Here is a 19,791-nt window from a genome sequence, read left to right on the forward strand (position 1 = left end):
ACTACTTAGATAGAGTCAGCAATTTCAGTAATATTGGAGATGGGGAGCAGGCTTAATATGATGCATCATTGCAATGTTATAGTAATGTTCTGCAAGGTATCATAAATTCTTTTCAGGTTTATGAATTAATCTAAATTAAGCTATTAAATGGAAAAGCAGTGTAGATAATCACTCCTTTGCTTAATAGATCTTTTATAATGGGATTTCATCCTTAAAGCCACTGTTTCAATATGTATTGGGTTGTATTTAAAGGTTAATATGTTGGACAGATCCAAACACGTCCTTTTTTGTCAAGCTGACTATAAGTGCCAGAACTCTAATATTATTTTAATTTATGACATATTACATAAGACAACAATTACTATTAGTAGATGATGTAAAAGATGGTTGCTATGACTATGGGATATTTTATCCCAGTAGTTAAGACAGGGCATGGAAATTTGTCCTGTATCTAATACTTTTGACTCCTAGTAATACAGGAATATCTACATAAATATAGAAAATATAATCATTATATCTGTTATTTTTGCCCCAGTATTGATTAAGAACACTAATCTCACTAATCTTTGTCATTGTTTCATCTCATCCAATGTTAAAATTCATTTGGAAGTTCTGACAGAGAGGTACAAAAGCAACTTGTCCCCTTTATCAGTTGTAAATTTTTAAAAGTAATGTTAGATTCCCACACGTATCAAAACAGAACTCTGTTTTCTTTCCTGACTCTCCCACCCTGCCCATCTCCTCTCTTTTCTCTTTCTTTTGGTTGTTATTAGATGTATTTTGGGGAAGTATCTGTTATAACCTGCTTATATATATATATATATATATATATATATATATATATAAGCTTCTTCTTCAGAATATCCCCATTAGTATCATCAAAGTTAGGGGTCTCCCCATGGATACTTTTGAGACATGTGAAATTAATTCGAACTAACTCCTTGAAATAACTCCATGGGCCTGTTATCAGTCTTTTTCTCTATTACTGTGTTAATCAAGATTTTCCTCTAGCTACAAGATAATCAGCAGCAGCAGAAAAGTCATTTTCTAAGGTTCTAGCACACCATCTACTTTTGCAGGTATCGATCTCATCATATCACTTGGTAACTACCCTTCTTTACATCATTCAGTGCACTTGTAAATTGCTATCAGTTTTACTCTGGAGGACCATTCTTAAGGGGGCAATACCTGACTGCGACACACAGTCACAGAATTCTACCTAGCCTAGTGTCAATCACAGCTCATGCTGGAATCCAGAAACACAATCCAATCTGATACAGAAAATAGGTTTGTGTGAGACACATAATCAAGACCATGTAAAAGTTAAACCCATACTTTTGTCTCTAAATGCCAATTGTGGAAGCTTCTGAGTGGGATGGAGGTGAGGATCCCCCTAACGTGGGTCTGGCTTGCTTGGCTTGAAAATCTTGGTCACACAAGGGAGGGCATGTTGAGCCTTTCCTCTAAGTTTTTCAGGATATGTCACGGAAGGTTAAGGGAGAGATGAAGCTTGAAAGCTGTCAGCAGTCTAACTTCAAAAATGGTGTTAGACTTTTTATTACACAGGAGTTATGGGGAAAATGCCAGGATGGTAAGTAGGGCTGCACAAGACTGCAATTTTTAACTGCAATTTTTAATTTAGAAGACTAAATTTTTAATTTAGGCATTGGTATTTTTTGGTAGAATTAAAAACCTCTGCATGTTTCACTTTTAATTTTAATGAAAATGATTTCTTTTTCTAAGTGATAAATGACAGGGGAACGGGTATAAAATAAGGTCTGTATTTAAATATAAGGTATGCCATTCACTATACGTGCAATCCTGACAAATTATCTGGCACTCCTTTCATCTCTGTTTTCTCACCTATAAAATGATGAATAGTTATACCTTTATGTGAAAACTTTAAATAGAATCTTGAAGTACTTTAAAATGAATAAAAGTGTCTAAACCTATTATCAATAAATATTGGCAGGTTGTGTGATTGAAGAAATGAGAAAGCAGAAAAAACCATACAAAATAGAAGTTCAGTAAGGGAACATTTGAAAATATTTACAATAATTGGAATAAATAAACCATGATATCCTCATGCGAATGTTAATTTGGGTTGTATGGCATAATTAAAATTTTTCCTATTGGTGTTTTATTTTTTATCCTCTTTTTTAAGAAAAGGGTGAAACATCATATGAAGTTATCAGTTGGCTTCCACCTGAAGATCATAAAAAAGAATTCAAGAAATGTTTTGATTTCCTTGTGACAGAAGCTTTGCATGGCAGGTAATTTCTTTTATTCTCTGCTTGAAAGACTTACGTTTTAGTGATTTAAATGAATGGTTGGATACATAGATACTTGGAGTGAGTTTAAGAGCAATGGATAGATGAATGGATGAATGGATAGATGGGGAGATAAATGACAGGGGGCAGAGAATAAATGGAGTAGATGAATTTTTACTCGCAATTATTCAGTCTGTGTAGTGTGCCTCTTCCACTGAAAGTAGGAATGCATTTCTGTATATGAGGGGGATTGTTCCTTTTGGATCTTCCTGGCAACACTTCACCTACAGTGTTTGCATATTCTCCACCACACAGATGGTGGATAGACAATTTAATTTCTCATTGTTGGTATGCAAATGGGAGTCGCCATATTATACTTATTTTTCTTCCCGCTTCCTCACATAAATTCAAGAATAGAAAAATGCTTATGAATATTGATTTCTTATACCTCAAACCAGTGTCTTTTAAACTCGTTTAAGAAATCAAATATCTTGGTGATACACAACGAGTGAGTAACCTGAGAGCTTTGCCATTACCTAGAATGTATAGAAAGTTCTTCATGTTTGACATCAGAAGGGGAGGCACAAATTCATTCCTTACTTGCTTAATACAGTGGCTTAATGTCCACCCCCCTTCTTCCTTAGAAATTTTGTTTGCTAGTAGGTGGTCATAAAATATGGCTTTTTTTATAAAGTCATTTTCCTTAGTCAAACTAGACTCCAAATTTTCTCATATATAAGAGATCTGATCTAAAGTACTGATTTGAAATTTTGTCTATATCATCTTGTTATTGATACATTTTTAAATTCTATATCTCATCTCTTCTTCTTTAAACTGATTACCTTGAAGGCTGTTTTTTTTTAATGTTTATTTTATTTTTGAGAGAGAGACAGTGAGAGCAGGGGAGGAGCAGAGAGAGAGGGAGACACAGAATCCGAAGCAGGCTCCAGGCTCTGAGCTGTCAGCACAGAGCCTGACGCGGGGCTGGAACTCACAGAACGTGAGATCATGACCTGTGCTGAAGTCGGACGCTTAACCGACTGAGCCACCCTGCCGCCCTGAAGGCTGGTTTTATATACATGTCACATATGGTATAATACACCAAGCACAGTGCTTTCCTATATTTTTTTAATTAACTTAATTTCTGACATGATTAATGTTCTACTTTTGAGGAATTTGTACTTCATATTTTAAATTTGTCACCAGTATTTAGCAGCACTGTTTGGGTAAAATCACTTAAAATATAATAGAGAATAATTTCAGCTAATCACCTGTTATCACATGAAGTTGATTTTAACCCCCAGGTGTAGATCTGCATATTGCCAATGAGTTCTCACCTGTGGGCTTTCTTTCAGTGGGCTGACATAGTGTAGTGTTGTACAGGTTACAGGTTGGCCAGGCCATTGATTCTCTTAGTTCTTCATTCAAATGGTAGGCCCATGGGTCACCAAAGTACTTGTACCTGTAACCTCTGGTCAGGAACATTCTCATCTATTTGTCCCTATGCTGCATAAAAAGGATCATTTTCCTTGCAGGCACTGATGCAAAAACATTAAAGCAGAATGGTTCCTGGAACAGTGCCATAGACCAGAGTCTTAATAGATATTGGTAAAATTTTAGCATGAACTTTTGTGAATATTCCAGCTGGGTATGAAGTGGAAAGGATAGTAGTTAGCTTCACAAAGGCTTTTATTTTTGTTTGTTTTAAATGTTAATCTTTTCTGGTAGGAAGACGTAAATCTCATGTTCAGCTTAGAATTAGAATTCAAATATTGCCATCAGAAAGTTCCTTGTGTGAGGCAATCTATCAAATTCAGGCTATTCTCAATTTCAACTAAAAGGGCTATGTCATGAATATTGATGTCATGAAGTTATTTCCACAGTTCACTTAGGAAACAGGACAGTCACTGATAAAAAGTTAGTATACAAATGAAAGTTAAAGAGAGCATCACACCTAAAGGAAATAGAAGCAGAACAGCAAAGGCACCCCAAACCCAGCAGAAGAAGAGAAATAATAAAGATCAGAGCAGAAATAAACAATATAGAATCTAAAAAAACTGTAGAGCAGATCAGTGAAACCAAGAGTTGGTTGTTTGAAAAAATAAACAAAATTGATAAATCTTTTGCCAGGCTTCTCAAAAAGAAAAGGGAGAGGACCCAAATAGATAAAATCATGAATGAAAATGGAATTATTACAACCAATCCCTCAGATATACAAGAAATTATCAGGGAATACTATGAAAAACTATATGCCAACAAACTGGACAACCTGGAAGAAATGGACAAATTCCTAAACACCCACACACTTCCAAAACTCAAACAGGAAGAACTAGAAAATTTGAACAGACCCATAACCAGTGAAGAAATTGAATCAGTTATCAAAAATCTCCCAATAAATAAGAGTCCAGGACCAGATGGCTTCCCTGGGGAATTCTACCAGACATTTAAAGCAGAGATAATACCTATTCTTCTCAAGCTGTTCCAAAAAATAGAAAGGGAAGAAAAGCTTCCAGACTCATTCTTTGATGCCAGCATTACTTTGATTCCTAAATCAGACAGAGACCCAGCAAAAAAAGAGAACTACAGGCCAATATCCCTGATGAATATGGATGCAAAAATTCTCAATAAGATACTAGCAAATCGAATTCAACAGCATATAAAAAGTATTATTCACCATGATCAAGTGGGATTCATTCCTGGGCTGCAGGGGGGGTTCAACATTCACAAATAAATCAGTGTGATACATCACATTAATAAAAGAAAAGAAAAGAACCATATGATCCTGTCAATCAGTGCAGAAGAAGCATTTGACAAAATTTAGCATCCTTTCTTAATAAAAACCCTTGAGAAAGTCGGGATAGAAGGAACATACTTAAGCATCATAAAAGCCATTTATGAAAAGCCCATAGCCAATATCATCCTCAACGGGGAAAAAATGACACGACAGAGATGTCTACTTTCACCACTGTTGTTTAACATAGTGTTGGAAGTGCTGGCATCAGCAATCAGACAAAAAACGAAATAAATAAGTATCCAAATCAGTAAAGAAATCAAACTTTCATTTTTCACAGATGACATGCTACTCTACATGGAAAACATGAAAGATTCCACCAAAAAGCTGCTAGAACTGATACATGAATTCAGAAAAGTCGCAGGATACAAAATTAATGTACAGAAATCAGTTGCATTCTTATACACTAACAATGAAGCAACAGAAAGACAAATAAAGAAACTGATCCCATTCACAATTGCACCAAGAAGCATAAAATACCTAGGGATAAATCTAACCAAAGATGTAAAAGATCTGTATGCTGAAAACTATAGAAAGCTTATGAAGGAAATTGAAGAAGATATAAAGAAATGGAAAAACATTCCTTTCTCATGGATTGGAGAGTAAATATTGTTAAAATGTCAACACTCCCCAAAGCAATCTACACATCTAATGCAATCCAAAACAAAATTGCACCAGTGTTCTTCTCGAAGCTAGAACAAGCAATCCTAAAGTTTGTATGGAACCACAAAAGACCCCAAATAGCCAAAATAATATTGAAAAAGAAAACCAAAGCAGGAGGCATCACAATCCCAGACTTTAGTCTCTACTACAAAGCTGTCATCATTAAGACAGCATGGTATTGGGACAAAAACAAACACATAGACCAATGGAATAGAATAGAGACTCCAGAATTGGACCCACAAATGTATGGCCAACTAATCTTTGACAAAACAGGAAAGAATATCCAATGGATAAAAGACAGTCTCTTTAACAAATGGTGCTGGGAGATCTGGACAGCAACATGCAGAAGAATGAAACTAGACCACTTTCTTACATCATTCAGAAAAATAAACTCAAAATGGATGAAGGACCTGAATGTGAGACAGGAAACCATCAAAACCCTAGAGATGAAAGCAAGAAAAAGCTCTCTGACCTCAGCCGCAGCAATTTCTTACTTGACACATCTCCAAAGGCAAGGGAATTAAAAGAAAAAATGAACTATTGGGACCTCACTCAAGATAAAAAGCTTCTGCACTGCAAAGGAAACAATCAACAAAACTAAAAGGCAACCGATGGAATGGTAAAAGATATTTGCAAATGACATATTGGATAAAGGGCTAGTATCTAAACAGAAGAGACTCATAAATATGGAGAACAAACTGAGGGTTGCTGGAGGGGTTGAGGGAGGGGGGATGGGCTAAATGGGTAAGGGGCACTAAGGAATCTCTTCCTGAAATCATTGTTTCACTATATGCTAACTAATTTGGATGTAAATTTTCAAAAATAAAGAAGAAAATTAAAACAATTATAGAAAATGTTTAATATATAATATTAAATGAAAGAAATGATATGTAAAAAAATAAAAAAAATAAATAAAAATAAAAAATAAAATCAGAAATAAAAGACATCCAGATGGCCAACAGGCACATGAAAAGATGCTCAATGTCACTCTTCATCAGGGAAAGACAAATCAAAACCACATTGAGATATCACCTCACGCCAGTCAGAGTGGCTAAAATGAACAAATCAGGAGACTATAGATGCTGGAGAGGATGTGGAGCAATGGGAACCCTCTTGTACTGTTGGTGGGAATGCAAACTGGTGCAGCTGATCTGGAAAACAGTGTGGAGGTTCCTCAAAAAATTAAAAATAGATCTACCCTATGACCCAGTGATAGCACTGCTGGGAATTTACCCAAGGGATACAGGAGTGCTGATGCATAGGGGTACTTGTACCCCATTGTTTATAGCAGCACTTTCAACAATAGTCAGATTATGGAAGGAGCCTAAATGTCCATCAACTGACAAATGGATAAAGAAGATGTGGTTTATGTATACAATGGAATATGAATTGGCAATGAGAAAGAATGAAATCTGGTCATTTGTAGCAACGTGGATGGAATTGGAGAGTGTTATGCTAAGTGGAATAAGTCAGGAAGAGAAAGACAGATACCATATGTTTTCACTCATATGTGGATCCTGAGAAACTCAACAGAAGACCAGGAGGGAGGAGAAGGGGAAAAAAAAAAGAGTTACAGAGAGGGAAGGAGGAAAACCATAAGAGACTCTTAAATATTGAGAATAAACTGAGGGTTGATGGGGGGTGGAGGGGAGGGGAAAGTGGGTGATGGGCATTGAGGAGGGCACCTGTTGGGATGAGCACTGGGTGTTGTATGGAAACCAATTTGACAATAAATTTCATAGTAAAAAAAAAAAGAATGTATCAACTAGAAATGAAACTCTAAAATCTGCTAGTGTAGGGAATGCTTTCAAAGCAGAAGGATCTTGAATTAGCTCTGATAGTGGGTGCATATGGATTGGCCAGAGAAAGGGGAGGGGAGGAGGTGAGAACATTTCAGGAGGCAGAAACACCTGGAGCAGAGTGATCAGAGCAGAGTATTCATTGGACACTGGTAAAATGGGTGGGGGCTGCTGCCAGATATGGTCTTACTTACCTGGGGTATTTTCTTTGAGCCAAAGATTCTCCTAAGTATTGTGAAATTAACACCTCCAATGAATATTTGTCTTTAGTTTTTTTGTTTGTTTGTTTTTGTTTTTACAGGGAAGCATTTGACAACTTTGTATCATTAATGAAACAACTGGGAATTCGATGCAGTGATTTGCTAAGGAGAGGTGATATCATGGATTTCTTAAAAAATGAGAACTTTGACTTGGTATTTGTTGAAGCATTTGACTTCTGTTCTTTCCTCATTGCTGAGAAGCTTGGGAAGCCATTTGTGTCAATTCTTCCTACCCAATTTGGAAGTGTGGACCATGGGCTACCAAGTCCTTTGTCTTATGTTCCATTATTCCGTTCCTTGCTCACCGACCACATGGACTTCTGGGGCAGAGTGAGGAATTTTCTGATGTTCTTGGATTTCTCCATAAAGCAAAGGCAAATCCATTCTACCATTGAGAACACCATCAAGGAACATTTCCCGGAAGGCTCCAGGCCAGTTTTGTCTCATCTTTTAAAGAAAGCAGAGCTGTGGTTTGTTAACTCTGACTTTGCCCTTGAATTTGCTAGGCCCCTGCTTCCCAACACTGTGTATGTTGGAGGCTTATTGGCCAGACCTGTTAAACCAGTACCACAAGTAAGTAAAACCTTAGCACTCAATAGGGACTTCATGCAGAGCTCTTCAGTGCAGAGTTGGTGGCTTCCCTGCCAGTGGGAACTGGGAGTGAAGTAGGATGAGACAAACAAAACACCTAAATGTAAATTTTAATTTTTTTAATTTTTTAATTTTTATTTTTCTATTCTATTTATTCTATTCTATTTTAAATTTTATATTATTTTGGTAAAAACACTTAATATGAGATCTAGCCCCTTATCAAAATTTTAACCATACAATACATAATTATTTACTGTAGGTACCATATTGGATCTCAGATCTCTAGACCTTATTTATCTCACTTATCTGTAATTCTTTCTCCATTGAATAATAGCTACCCTTTTCTCTTAAACCCTAAACCTTGGAAACCAGCTGCCACTTTTCATTTTATGAATTTGAATATTTTAAATGCTTCAGATAAGTTAACTCATGCAGTATTTGCTTATCTGGCTTATGTCACTTATCATAATATCTTTAAGTTTCACCCATGTTTTCCATATTGCAAAATTTTCTTCTTTTTTAAAGAATACATAATATTCTTTTTAAAAGAACATATAGTATTCTTTTTTAAAGAATATAAGTATTGTTTTTTAAAGAATATAGAGAACTTTTAAAAAATATGTAGTATTTTTTAAAGAATATATATATTATATATATAATGGAATATATATATATATATATATATATATATATATATATATATATATATCTCACAATTTCTTCAACCATTCATCTTTGATGGATATTTTGTTTGTTTCCATATCTTGCTTATTGTGAATAGTGCTTCAGTGAATATGGGAATACAGACATCTCTTTGAGATCTTGATTTCCATTTTCTGTTTTTAATTTGTGGGGAAATTTCCATACTATTGTCCTTAGTGCCTTTGACATTTTTCATTCCCAACCACAGTATGTAAGGGTTGTTATTTCTCCATATCTTTAACACTAGTTGTCTTCTGATTTTTAAAAATAACTACCAATATTTGTGAATTAATAGCTCATTGTGGTTTTGATGTGTATTTCCCTGATGGCTAGTGTTGTTGAGCACTTTTTTCATATATCTGTTTGCCATTTGGCATGTTTTCTTTGGATAAATGTCTATTCAAGTCCTCCATCTATTTTTAATAGAGTTATAAGACTTTTTTCTTCTCCATTGAATTGTAAGCCTTTCTTATACATTTTGGAGATTAATCTCTTAGGATTATGGTTTATAAATGTTTTCTATTTGTAGGTCTTCTGTTACTCTGTTGATTGTTTCTTTGCTGTGCAGAAGCTTTGTAGTTTAATGTAGTCTCATTTGTTTTGTTGTTTGTTTTGGTGTTTGTTTCTTTTGATTTTGATATTTCATTTTCTAGTTTATTGTGCTATATTTTTGAAATCAATAGCAAGACCAATACCATGAAGTTTCACCCTGTGTTTTTTTTCTAAGAGCTTTGTCGTTTCCGTTTTAGGATTAAGTCTTTAATCAATTTTGAGTTGAGTTTTTTGTATGGAGTAAGGTGAGGGTCCAGTCAACCTTGGTGAGAGGTTGTTTTCATAACTATCTGCCAACTTTGGTGAGACTGGTTACACAATTGCCTGGGGTACAGTTAGTTTTTAGTTATTTTTATTTTTATCTTTTAAGAACTTCAAATATAATATTTTTAAAATATTTCTGTACAGAATGAGAGCATGGAACTTCCTATTCTAATGTCATGTTGTGCTCTTTTCAGTTTTAAATAATAGATTTAAATTAATCTTATAATTATCAAAAGATAGTAAAGGTGATTTTAAGTGTCCCCCAGAATGGTAGTTCTAACAGTGTAGTGCTGGATGGAGTCAATTACAGCCCAATGGAACAATGGGGTATAGGTTGGGAATTGGGAACAACCAAACCATGAAGAGGATGGAGAAACTGTTATAAAGAATTGACAAAACTGTATTAATGCTCATTTTTAGGTGATTAAATCAGAAACTTCCTAGGGGGCCTGGTGGCTCATTTGGTTAAGCATGTGACTGCGGCTCAGGTCATGATCTTACCATTCGTGAGTTGGAGCCCCGCATTGGGCCCTGTGCTGACAGCTCAGAGCCTGGGGCCTGCTTCAGGTTCTGTGTCTCTCTGTTTCTGCCCCTCTTATGCTCGCACTCTGTCTCTGTCTCTCTGTTTCAAAAATAAATAAATGTAAAAAAATTTCCTAAGAATAATCTAGGAATTATTATATGCTATATATTATATAGCATAATATATGCTAATTAATATCACACAAAATAGACTTCAGTCAAAAAGTTCACAGGAGGTAAAAATATTTTATAAATAGTTTAATATAACAAATCAATCAATGTAATACATTAGAGTGGAAGGAATAAAAAAACACATCATGTCAATATATGCAGAAAAGATATTTGACTAAATGAATACCCTTTCATGATAAAAACAAAACTAAGGGTAAAAAAGGTACTTCTTCACATGACAAAGAGTATTTACTGGAACACTCACAGCTAACATCATATTCTTTATGATAGACAGAAATTGTGCTGCCTCAGGTCAGTAGTCTAAGATGCCCACTGCTACTTAAATATGCCATAGACAGAGCAAGTAGGTAAGAAAAAGAAATTCCAAATTGGAATGGACAATGTCAAAATAGCTTACTTTTTTTATATGACATAATTCTCTCTATAGAACATCCCAAAGACTTCACACACCAAAAAGAAACTACTAGATGTTAAACAAATCTAGCAAAGTTGCAGGGAAAATATCAACATGGAAATAGGACTTGTGTTTCCATACACTGGCTAGGAACAACCTGAAAATGAAATCAAGTAAAGTATTCTGCTTACAACAGCATCCAATTAAACTGAGGAGGTGAAAGACATGTATGTTCACTGTACACTACAAATTTCCTGAGAGAAATTAAGAAAGACCTAAATAAATAAAAAGATATCTCTAGATCATGGGTTATGATACTTAATATTGTTAAAAGAGCAATACTACTGAAAATTATCTACAGATTTGATCTAATCCTTATCAATAGTTTAATGGCCTTTTTTATAGATGAAAAAGGCAGTTTTCAAATGCATATGGAAATGAAGAGACCCTGGATAACCAAAGCAATAACAAAAAGAAGAATGACTCATACATCTGTGACTAATTGATTTTTACAAGGATGCCAAAAACAACCAATGCAGTCTCTTCAGACTCTCTTCAGAAAATGGTGCTGAGACCATTGGATATTTGTTCACATTGAAGGGAATGTATTTTGAGCCTTCCTCACACCACATACCAATATGAACTCAAAATGGATCAATGGCCTAAATAAAGAGCTAAAAGCCATAAAATTCTTAGAAGACAAGAAAGGGATAAATCTACACAGACTTGGATTTGGCAGTGAATTTGTAGATGTGACACCAAAGGATGAGTAACAAAGGAAAAAATACATAAATTGGACTTCATCAGGACAAAAAACTTCTCTGTATCAAGGTAGAATGCAAGTTTGTCTTCTCACTGCCACATTTTAGCCTCATACTGGAAGTCCTAAGTAAAGCAATAAGACAAAAAAGGAGATAAAAGGCATATAGATTAGACAGGAGGAAATAACGTGGTTTTGTTCACAGATGGCATGATGGTCCATTTAGAAAATCTGAAAAGTCATAAAAAAATCCTAGAATTAGTAAGCAATTGGAGCGATGCCACAGGATACTAGTTTAATGTATAAAATCATCCTTTTCTTATATATCAGCAATGAATGGAGGAATATGAAATTAAAAGCAATATACTATTTACATTAGCACTACCAAAAATGAGATCTTAGGAATAAATAAAAACTATGTATATATACAAGATTAAATGAGGAAAACTACAAAACTCTGAAGAAAGAAAGAAATTAAAGAACTAAATAAATGGAGAGTAAGTCCATGTTCATGGGTAAGAAGACTCAATATTGCCAAGATATTAGTTCTTTGAAAATTGATCTATACATTCAATGCAATCCCAATCAAAACCTCTGCAACTATTTTGTGGATATTAATTAAAAAAATTTTAAAATTTGCACGGAGAGGCAAAAACCCTAAAAAGCCAACACAATATTGAAGATGAAGAACAAAGTTTGAGGAGTGATATTGTCAGCTTCATGACTTACTATAAAGCTACAGTAATCAAAATGGTATGATATTGGCAAAAGATTAGAAGTCAATGTAACAGAATAGAGAAGCCAAAATAGACCCACATAAATTTAGTGGGCTGATGTGTCATAAAGGAGTAAAGACAATAGTATAGAGAAAGCAGACTTTCAAAAACCAACAGTGCTGGAAAAATGATCTGACTACATAGAAAATTAATTAGCCTCAGATCCTACACATTCAAGAAAATTAACTCAAAACAGACCGTAAACCTTAATATAAAAAGCAAGTGCAAAGTATGAAACTTTTAGAATATGATATCAGAAAAGAATCTAGAGGACCTAGGGTTTGGTGAAAACTTTTTAAATGCAAAACCTAAGTCATGATCTATGAAAGAAAGAGTTGATAAGTGTGCTAAGTTGAAATTAAAATTTCTCTTCTGGGCAGGAATTATCAAGAGAATGAAAGGAGGAGGAACAGAACACAACCAAATGTTTGGAACAGATCTGTTAAAAACTATTATTCAAAATATTCAAATAAACACAGACACAAATATACACAATATACAAAGAACTATTAAAATTTAACAATTAAAACCAGTATTTTAAAAATGGACTGGGGCGCCTGGGTGGCTCAGTCGGTTAAGCGTCCGACTTCAGCTCAGGTCACGATCTCACATTCCGTGAGTTCGAGCCCCGCGTCGGGCTCTGGGCTGATGGCTAAGAGCCTGGAGCCTGCTTCCGGTTCTGTGTCTCCCTCTCTCTCTGCCCCTCCCCCGTTCATGCTCTGTTTCTCTCTGTCTCAAAAATAAATAAAAGATAAAAAAAAAAAAATGGACCGAACACCTTACCAGAACTGTCAACAAAGAAAACACAGATGGCTCATAAGCATATGAAGGAGACACATGACAGATATTTTCCCAGCATTACCTCAGTTTCCAGAAGGCCTACTGCCCCCTACTGGTCTAGGACATCAAGTGGCACTCTCCCAGGCACTAGCACCCTGGTCTGACATTGGAACACTCCTAAGTGACCACATATCCCTAGAACTAGGATGAGGGATAAGGATCACCCTTGTTCTGGGGCCATGTTGTTAATGAAGAAAGAAGTTTCCACCACCTGTACTTTCCTCTTCTTAAAACATTGTTAAATCGACATTCTGAATCTAGGTGTTGGTGCTACAGTATGTGTTAAGTGCCTTATGTGCAATGTGGGCTATTGTGATAGTGGCTGGACACCTAAGGCTCTCTACACATCCATTTGTGATTATTGAAGGTATTCATATGGTATGGCATGTCCTGAGATCTCAGAAAAATGACTTCAAAGCCACCAGACACAATGGATACGAGCACAGTGAAGAGTGCACTGAGCTGTTCCCAGGGCTATGAGAACAATTTCAAGACAGTGAGCTCTAGGTACTGACAGGAGGGCGTATTCAGTTAATAGTTGACTTTCATTTCATGAATGTCTAGGCTTTCATAAACAACTTTGTTCACATCCTGTCCTTTCTCACTTCTCTCCAGGAATTTGAGAATTTCATCAGCAAGTTTGGAGATTCTGGTTTTGTCCTTGTGGCCCTGGGCTCCATAGTGAGCACCTATCAGTCCCAGGAAGTTCTCATGGAGATGAACAGTGCCTTTGCTCATCTGTCTCAAGGTGTGATATGGAAATGTAAGCCATCTAAGTGGCCCAAAGACGTCCAATTGGCAGCAAATGTGAAAATTGTGGACTGGCTTCCTCAGAATGACCTCTTGGGTAAGGACTACCCAGATCTATTTCTCTCTTTCCATTTATGTAACTTTAGGGCTCTACTAGGCACCCCAGCAGCCTGTGAAGGAGCAGATGGTAGCTAAAGGTAATGTCTAGAGGGTAGGAATGGAGCAGCCAGCTGGAGTTCTTGGGATATTAGGTATACTTCCCAAATGGCTAAAATTTCCATGTTTTCTTCTTCCTTTCTATTCCTGATACCTTCAGTCACAAGTGATATTATCATGCCATTATTTTGACTCTATCATATTTGGCACTGAACAACATTGCCTAAATACAAAGACAGTTTACGGACTCTGAGAACACATGTCAAGGGCCATACTACCAGTGTTTTCCAGGCATCTTGAGCACCTGTTAGGCTTTATGCCATTGTAGAAACACACTCACACTTACTGGTTCATCCTCCTTTGCTGCAAAAGATGTACTCATACTTTCACAAGGTTTCTGTTAACTGTCTGAAGAGTGTACTAAAATATCTGAATGTCAAGCTGAATAACCTCTCAGCTTTTTACCTGGTTCAACAAATTCTCTGGTAACAGAGAGCTAGATGGTTCTGCACATTTTTTTCAGAAGGCATGGGGTATGTAAAAAGATTCTGATTTTCAAAGAAACACAAATAAATTCTGATGCACATCCCTGTTGAGAGGCAGTGTTGGAGATGAACTCTTTGTTATCAACACTTGTTTTAGTTTTCTCTAAAGAAGGGTGGAGTAAGCACACAGGAACTGGAAATACTGAGATGGGTGGTCCCTCATTCTCTGCTTTAGAGGATTTCCTATGGAATTGAATAGAAAGCATATGAGGTGTAAGTTTGATGAATGTCACATGATTATGTGTCGTCAATGAAAGTGTTAAGACTTCAGATAACAGGGAAGTGAATGGACAGTGAAAGAGAGAGGGTGAAACCTGGAGAGTGAGAGATGGAAACAGAGATAGAGTGAGATACCAAGAGAGACAACAGGGATGGGAGATGCAAGAGAGATGTAGCATTGAGAGAAAAGAATGGATGGATGAAAGGATGGATATGGGAGGAGGATTATTTCTTGCTAAGCACTGTTCTCTGCAGATTTCTTTGGGTTCTTATTCCCACATGGATTGTTTTAAGGAATCTCTGTACAGAGACAAGGCCAGAATCTTGTATCTTGGAATATGCACCCTTGAGTGTGTCCTAAGCTAAATCAGTATATCAGTTTCTCCAACAAAATTTGAGATCTCTTTGTATTTTTTTTCTGCCCTTGCTACTTTATCAGATGTTCTGAAAATTTTCACCCTGAAATATTCTGCTCTGTTCCTGATTTACAACAGCTCACCCACGCATCCGTCTTTTTGTCACTCATGGTGGGATGAATAGCATAATGGAGGCCATCCAACATGGTGTACCCATGGTAGCGATTCCTGTCCTTAAAGAACAGGCTGAAAACATGGTCCGAGTAGAAGCCAAAAAGTTTGGTGTCTCTATCCAGTTAAAGCAGATCAAGGCAGAGACATTGGCTCTGAAGATGAAGGAAGTCATAGAAGACAAGAGGTATGGAGCTCTTTGGGCTTGTGGTCACTTAGGCTGAATGAAGGCATCAAATACGAAGGGTGCTGTGTGGCACACTTTTGCAATAACAGCTGGAACTTCCAGGACATGGAATATGTATGTGACGCTAACATCTGACCTGTTACCTTTGAGAGCAAGACTAGGCATTTAGGTTAGATATTGAGAACGAGTTCTACTCAACTATAAGTAGGACTGTGACCTACTTATATAGGGTTTCTGAGAGGTGTTATATTTTAAGGGTGCTTATAATTGAATTACTTAAGGCAGAAGGTTGCCTTTCAGTCCCCCAATATGCCACACTGTTTCCTGCCTCAGGCCCTTTGTCAGTGTTGCTCTCTAAAACATCCTTCCTTCTCCTCTCAGGACTGGCACCTTCATGACAGTCGGACTAATCTCCAATGCCCTCTCCTCAGAGAGGCAGTCTTTATCTAACAGTCCTAACTGCACTCTTCTCCCATTCCCTTCAATCATAATTTCATTTTTCCTTCTTATCGCTTCTCAGGATCAGCAACTACCCCATCCCCATTTCTTTCTGTTTTAATTTATTGTGTGTCCCTCACACTATAGAGAGTAAGCTCTCCTAGATGGCCAAGTGTGTCTCTTGTGTTCCCATATTCCCAGGGCCTAGTAAAGGGCCTGCTACAAAGTAAGGATGAATTTATGTTAAGTGAATCAGTAAAAGGGCCCATGATGTCCTAGGTAAATTCCCATCCAGCACAATGATCTGATAACCAGGATGAACTGAATAACTTATTAGGGTCTCCAGGACATCTATACTGAGTGGGTTATATGTTACATCCCATATATTCATATCTACTCTTCCCTTTATCAACCATAAGCTTCCTGGGTAGAGATTTGACTTTACAACTTAGTCCCTATTTTATAGTTTAGCACTTTTAGCACTAATCATGTATCTTCGCATGGAGACGCTAGTTTGAGCTTTTCAATGGGACCAACTGGACGGTGGTAATGCCAGGCCAACAACTTTTCCTTGAAAATGAGTCTTCTGTGCATGCAGAGGAAAGCATTTGTGACACAAGGTCTCTAAGACTTCTGAGACCACAGAAGTAATGCCCTGCCTCTGTGTCTGCCAACAGGTACAAGTCAGCAGCGGTGGCCGCCAGCATCATCAGGCGCTCCCACCCCCTGACCCCTGCCCAGAGGCTGGTGGGCTGGATCGACCACATCCTCCAGACAGGGGGTGCAGCCCACCTCAAGCCCCATGCCCTGCAGCAGCCGTGGCATGAGCAGTACCTGCTGGACGTCTTCTTGTTCCTGCTGGTGGTCACCCTGGGCACCCTGTGGCTCTGCGGGAAGCTGCTGGGCATGGTGACCAGGTGGCTGTGTGGGGCCAGGAAGCTGAAGAAGGCCTGATGGGGATATAATGTTGATGGTTGTCTCAGGACCCACTGGTTGTACAAGGCTTCCAACAAACACAGGACACTGCTGGTGTCTTTCCCATATTGGCACTTTAGGGTGCAACACAAATATCTCCTCATTATAATCTGCCTCTGCTTAGAAATTCTTATGAAGTAATCTTGGGATCTTTTTTAAAATTGTGGTAAAATTTATATTATGTAAAATTTACCATTTTAACCATTAAGTGTACAGTTGTTGGCATTAAGCACATTGATGTTATCATGCAAACCTCACTACCATTCATTCCAGAACTGTTTTCATCATCCCAAATTCAAACTCCATGATAATCAAACAGTAAATACTCATAACCCTGTCCCCACCTCCATGACCCCACAGGCTCCTGCCAACCCCCATTCTACTCTCTGTGTCTGTGAATTTTATCTTGGCTTCTTGACTTGCCCCTCATCAATGGCCTCCTCACTCAGATCCAGGCCTTCATCCGACAGCCCTGCTTTCCTCCCCATTCCATGTCCCTAGACACAGGGCCCTGCTCACTTCACTGTTGCTCTCTGGACACTTTTCTCTCTCTGATCTTTCTCTATCCTCACTTTTTATGGCATGACATAAGATCTTGGCCACTTGTTCCAGTTTGGGTCTCTTTCCTCTTGCGTCTCCTTCTCACCTCACGTCCAAGCTCAGGAAGCCTCACCTCTGTCTGTCCTGCAGTTAGGCAGGGGTGACCCTCCGTGGACTCCACTTGTGGTCTCTGTGCTGAGTCCCCTCCTATGAAGAGCACCTCCTTTGCTCTCAGACCTGGAGCCTGCCTTTCGGCCACAGCTGATGCTGTGTTTTTCACTTGTCACAATTACCTTCTCAATTTCTCACTCTTAAAAATGTAGTCATGGTGACCTCAAGTCAGATCCCAGACCTCTGCGTGAGGCCCTGGGGCCCAGGTCCAGTGACCATGGCCATTCTCAGGACTTTGTTGATTTAGGAAACATCTTTCTGCCACCCTACTGTGGCATAAATAGGAAGTAACCCACTATGTATAGCAATTACATTCAGTTCCTAGCAACATACACCAGAAAAAGAGTGTATTAACCACCAGGGTTATCTTTTGTTTTCTTGTTTGCTTCTTTGATAAGGACTGGTGTGGTGGCTCCATCTTATTGTCTGTAGATTTTGCTCCATTTTTTTTTTTTTTTGACTTTTTGATGTTCTTTACTAGACATCAGGCTCCCACTCTGGTAGGTTCCCTTTATAATATATTTTACTTTCAAGTGATTATGTGCTGATATTTGTTTTGCATTTACAGATGGAATTATATTTCTCCTTTAAAGTTTCAAATATGTGCTATCTTGTGGGTTATAACACAGTGAAGAAAATAGTAGATATGCAGGATGGTCGCAGAAACCATAGTTTGACTGCTTAATTCTAGGGTTGTGCCCACATCTTGAAATAATTCAAATAGAGGATGAAGCAGCTGCTACCAATACTTCTTGCAGATGTGGAAAGAGGCCCATCCTTACCAAGGTCAGGATAGGATTTTCTGGGTAGAATGTGAAGTGGTGCCAGGTGTCTACCGAGTCCTGTGAGTTCTCATGCTGCACGATCTCACTTATAGTCCCAAGCACATCACATGACGATGTGTGTGTGTGTGTGTGTGTGTGTGTGTGTGTGTCTGTTATTCAAGGTTTAATTTTTGTAATTCTTTAAAAAAAGTGTTTATTTATTTATTTTGAGAGAGAGAGAATATGAGCGAGCAGGGGAGGGGTAGAGAGAGAGGGGGAGAGAGAATCCTGAGCAGGCTGTGTGCTGTCAGTGCAGAGCCCAACCTAGGGCTCGATTTCATGAATTGTTAGATCATGACCTGAGCTGAAATCAAGAGTCAGATGCTCAACCGATTGAGTCACTCAGGTGCCCCTATTTCTGTAATTTTTATGAATGAAATCTCTAAAATTTGTCTTTGGCAATAGTGCCTTGAAAGGCAGACCTGAAGCTTTTTCTGTGTTGTGATTAGAAAGAAAAGCCAAGATTTCTTACCTTCATAATCAACAAACGGATATAAGGATCAGGATTTCAGATGCTGATTCCCTTTTCCATTCCTACCACATCATCATCTTTGAACACTTGTAACTCAGTGATGCCAACTCTCTGCCTGCTGCTTCCTGGGCTCTGCTTTCATCCAGCACATCTGATCAAAGGAAGCCGTGAGTGGGGATGATGCCTCTAGTCTGGATCCATTGAAACCTTCTCCACTGGACTGTGTCGGCATGGTCTTGACAGTATGGACATCTGATCTCATCATTTCCTGGTTAAGATCCTTTCCTGGCTCTCATTGCATGTAATACAAGCCCTCTGTGGTTTGTGTCTGGCTACCATTCCAGGAGCATCTTGAAAACTTGGAAATAGACCCACACAGACATGTTTACTTGATTTATGACAAATCTCTTCAGCAAATTTTACTGGAATAACTGATATCTGAATGGTCTTTGATTTTTACTTAATGGCACACACAGAAAAACATTGACTATTACTGCATACCATACAGTATGCAAAGTAAGACATTTGATAAATTGGACTTTATCAAAATGAACGACCTTCACTCTTCTAGAGACATGCGTAAGAAGACAAAAGTATAAGCCATAAACTGG

General features: G+C 37.6%; 1 protein-coding gene across 3 annotated transcripts in view; it reads left to right on the forward strand.

Moving 5' to 3' along the window:
• LOC102953378 (UDP-glucuronosyltransferase 3A2-like) overlaps positions 1-17,152 on the forward strand; it is a 43,821-nt gene extending 26,669 nt beyond the window's left edge. For 2 of the 3 annotated variants that reach the window (XM_042996558.1, XM_042996564.1), the window contains exons 3-7: positions 2,165-2,273; positions 7,825-8,356; positions 13,992-14,223; positions 15,541-15,760; positions 16,876-17,152. In XM_042996558.1, the coding sequence (XP_042852492.1) occupies positions 2,165-2,273; positions 7,825-8,356; positions 13,992-14,223; positions 15,541-15,760; positions 16,876-17,152 (1,370 nt within the window). The remainder of the gene's footprint in view (positions 1-2,164; positions 2,274-7,824; positions 8,357-13,991; positions 14,224-15,540; positions 15,761-16,875) is intronic. The other variant, XM_042996569.1, reaches the window with a different exon arrangement.
• The last annotated feature ends 2,639 nt before the right edge of the window (positions 17,153-19,791 follow it).

This window comes from Panthera tigris, chromosome A1 (assembly GCF_018350195.1).
Source record: "Panthera tigris isolate Pti1 chromosome A1, P.tigris_Pti1_mat1.1, whole genome shotgun sequence".
Classification (NCBI taxonomy): domain Eukaryota; kingdom Metazoa; phylum Chordata; class Mammalia; order Carnivora; family Felidae; genus Panthera; species Panthera tigris.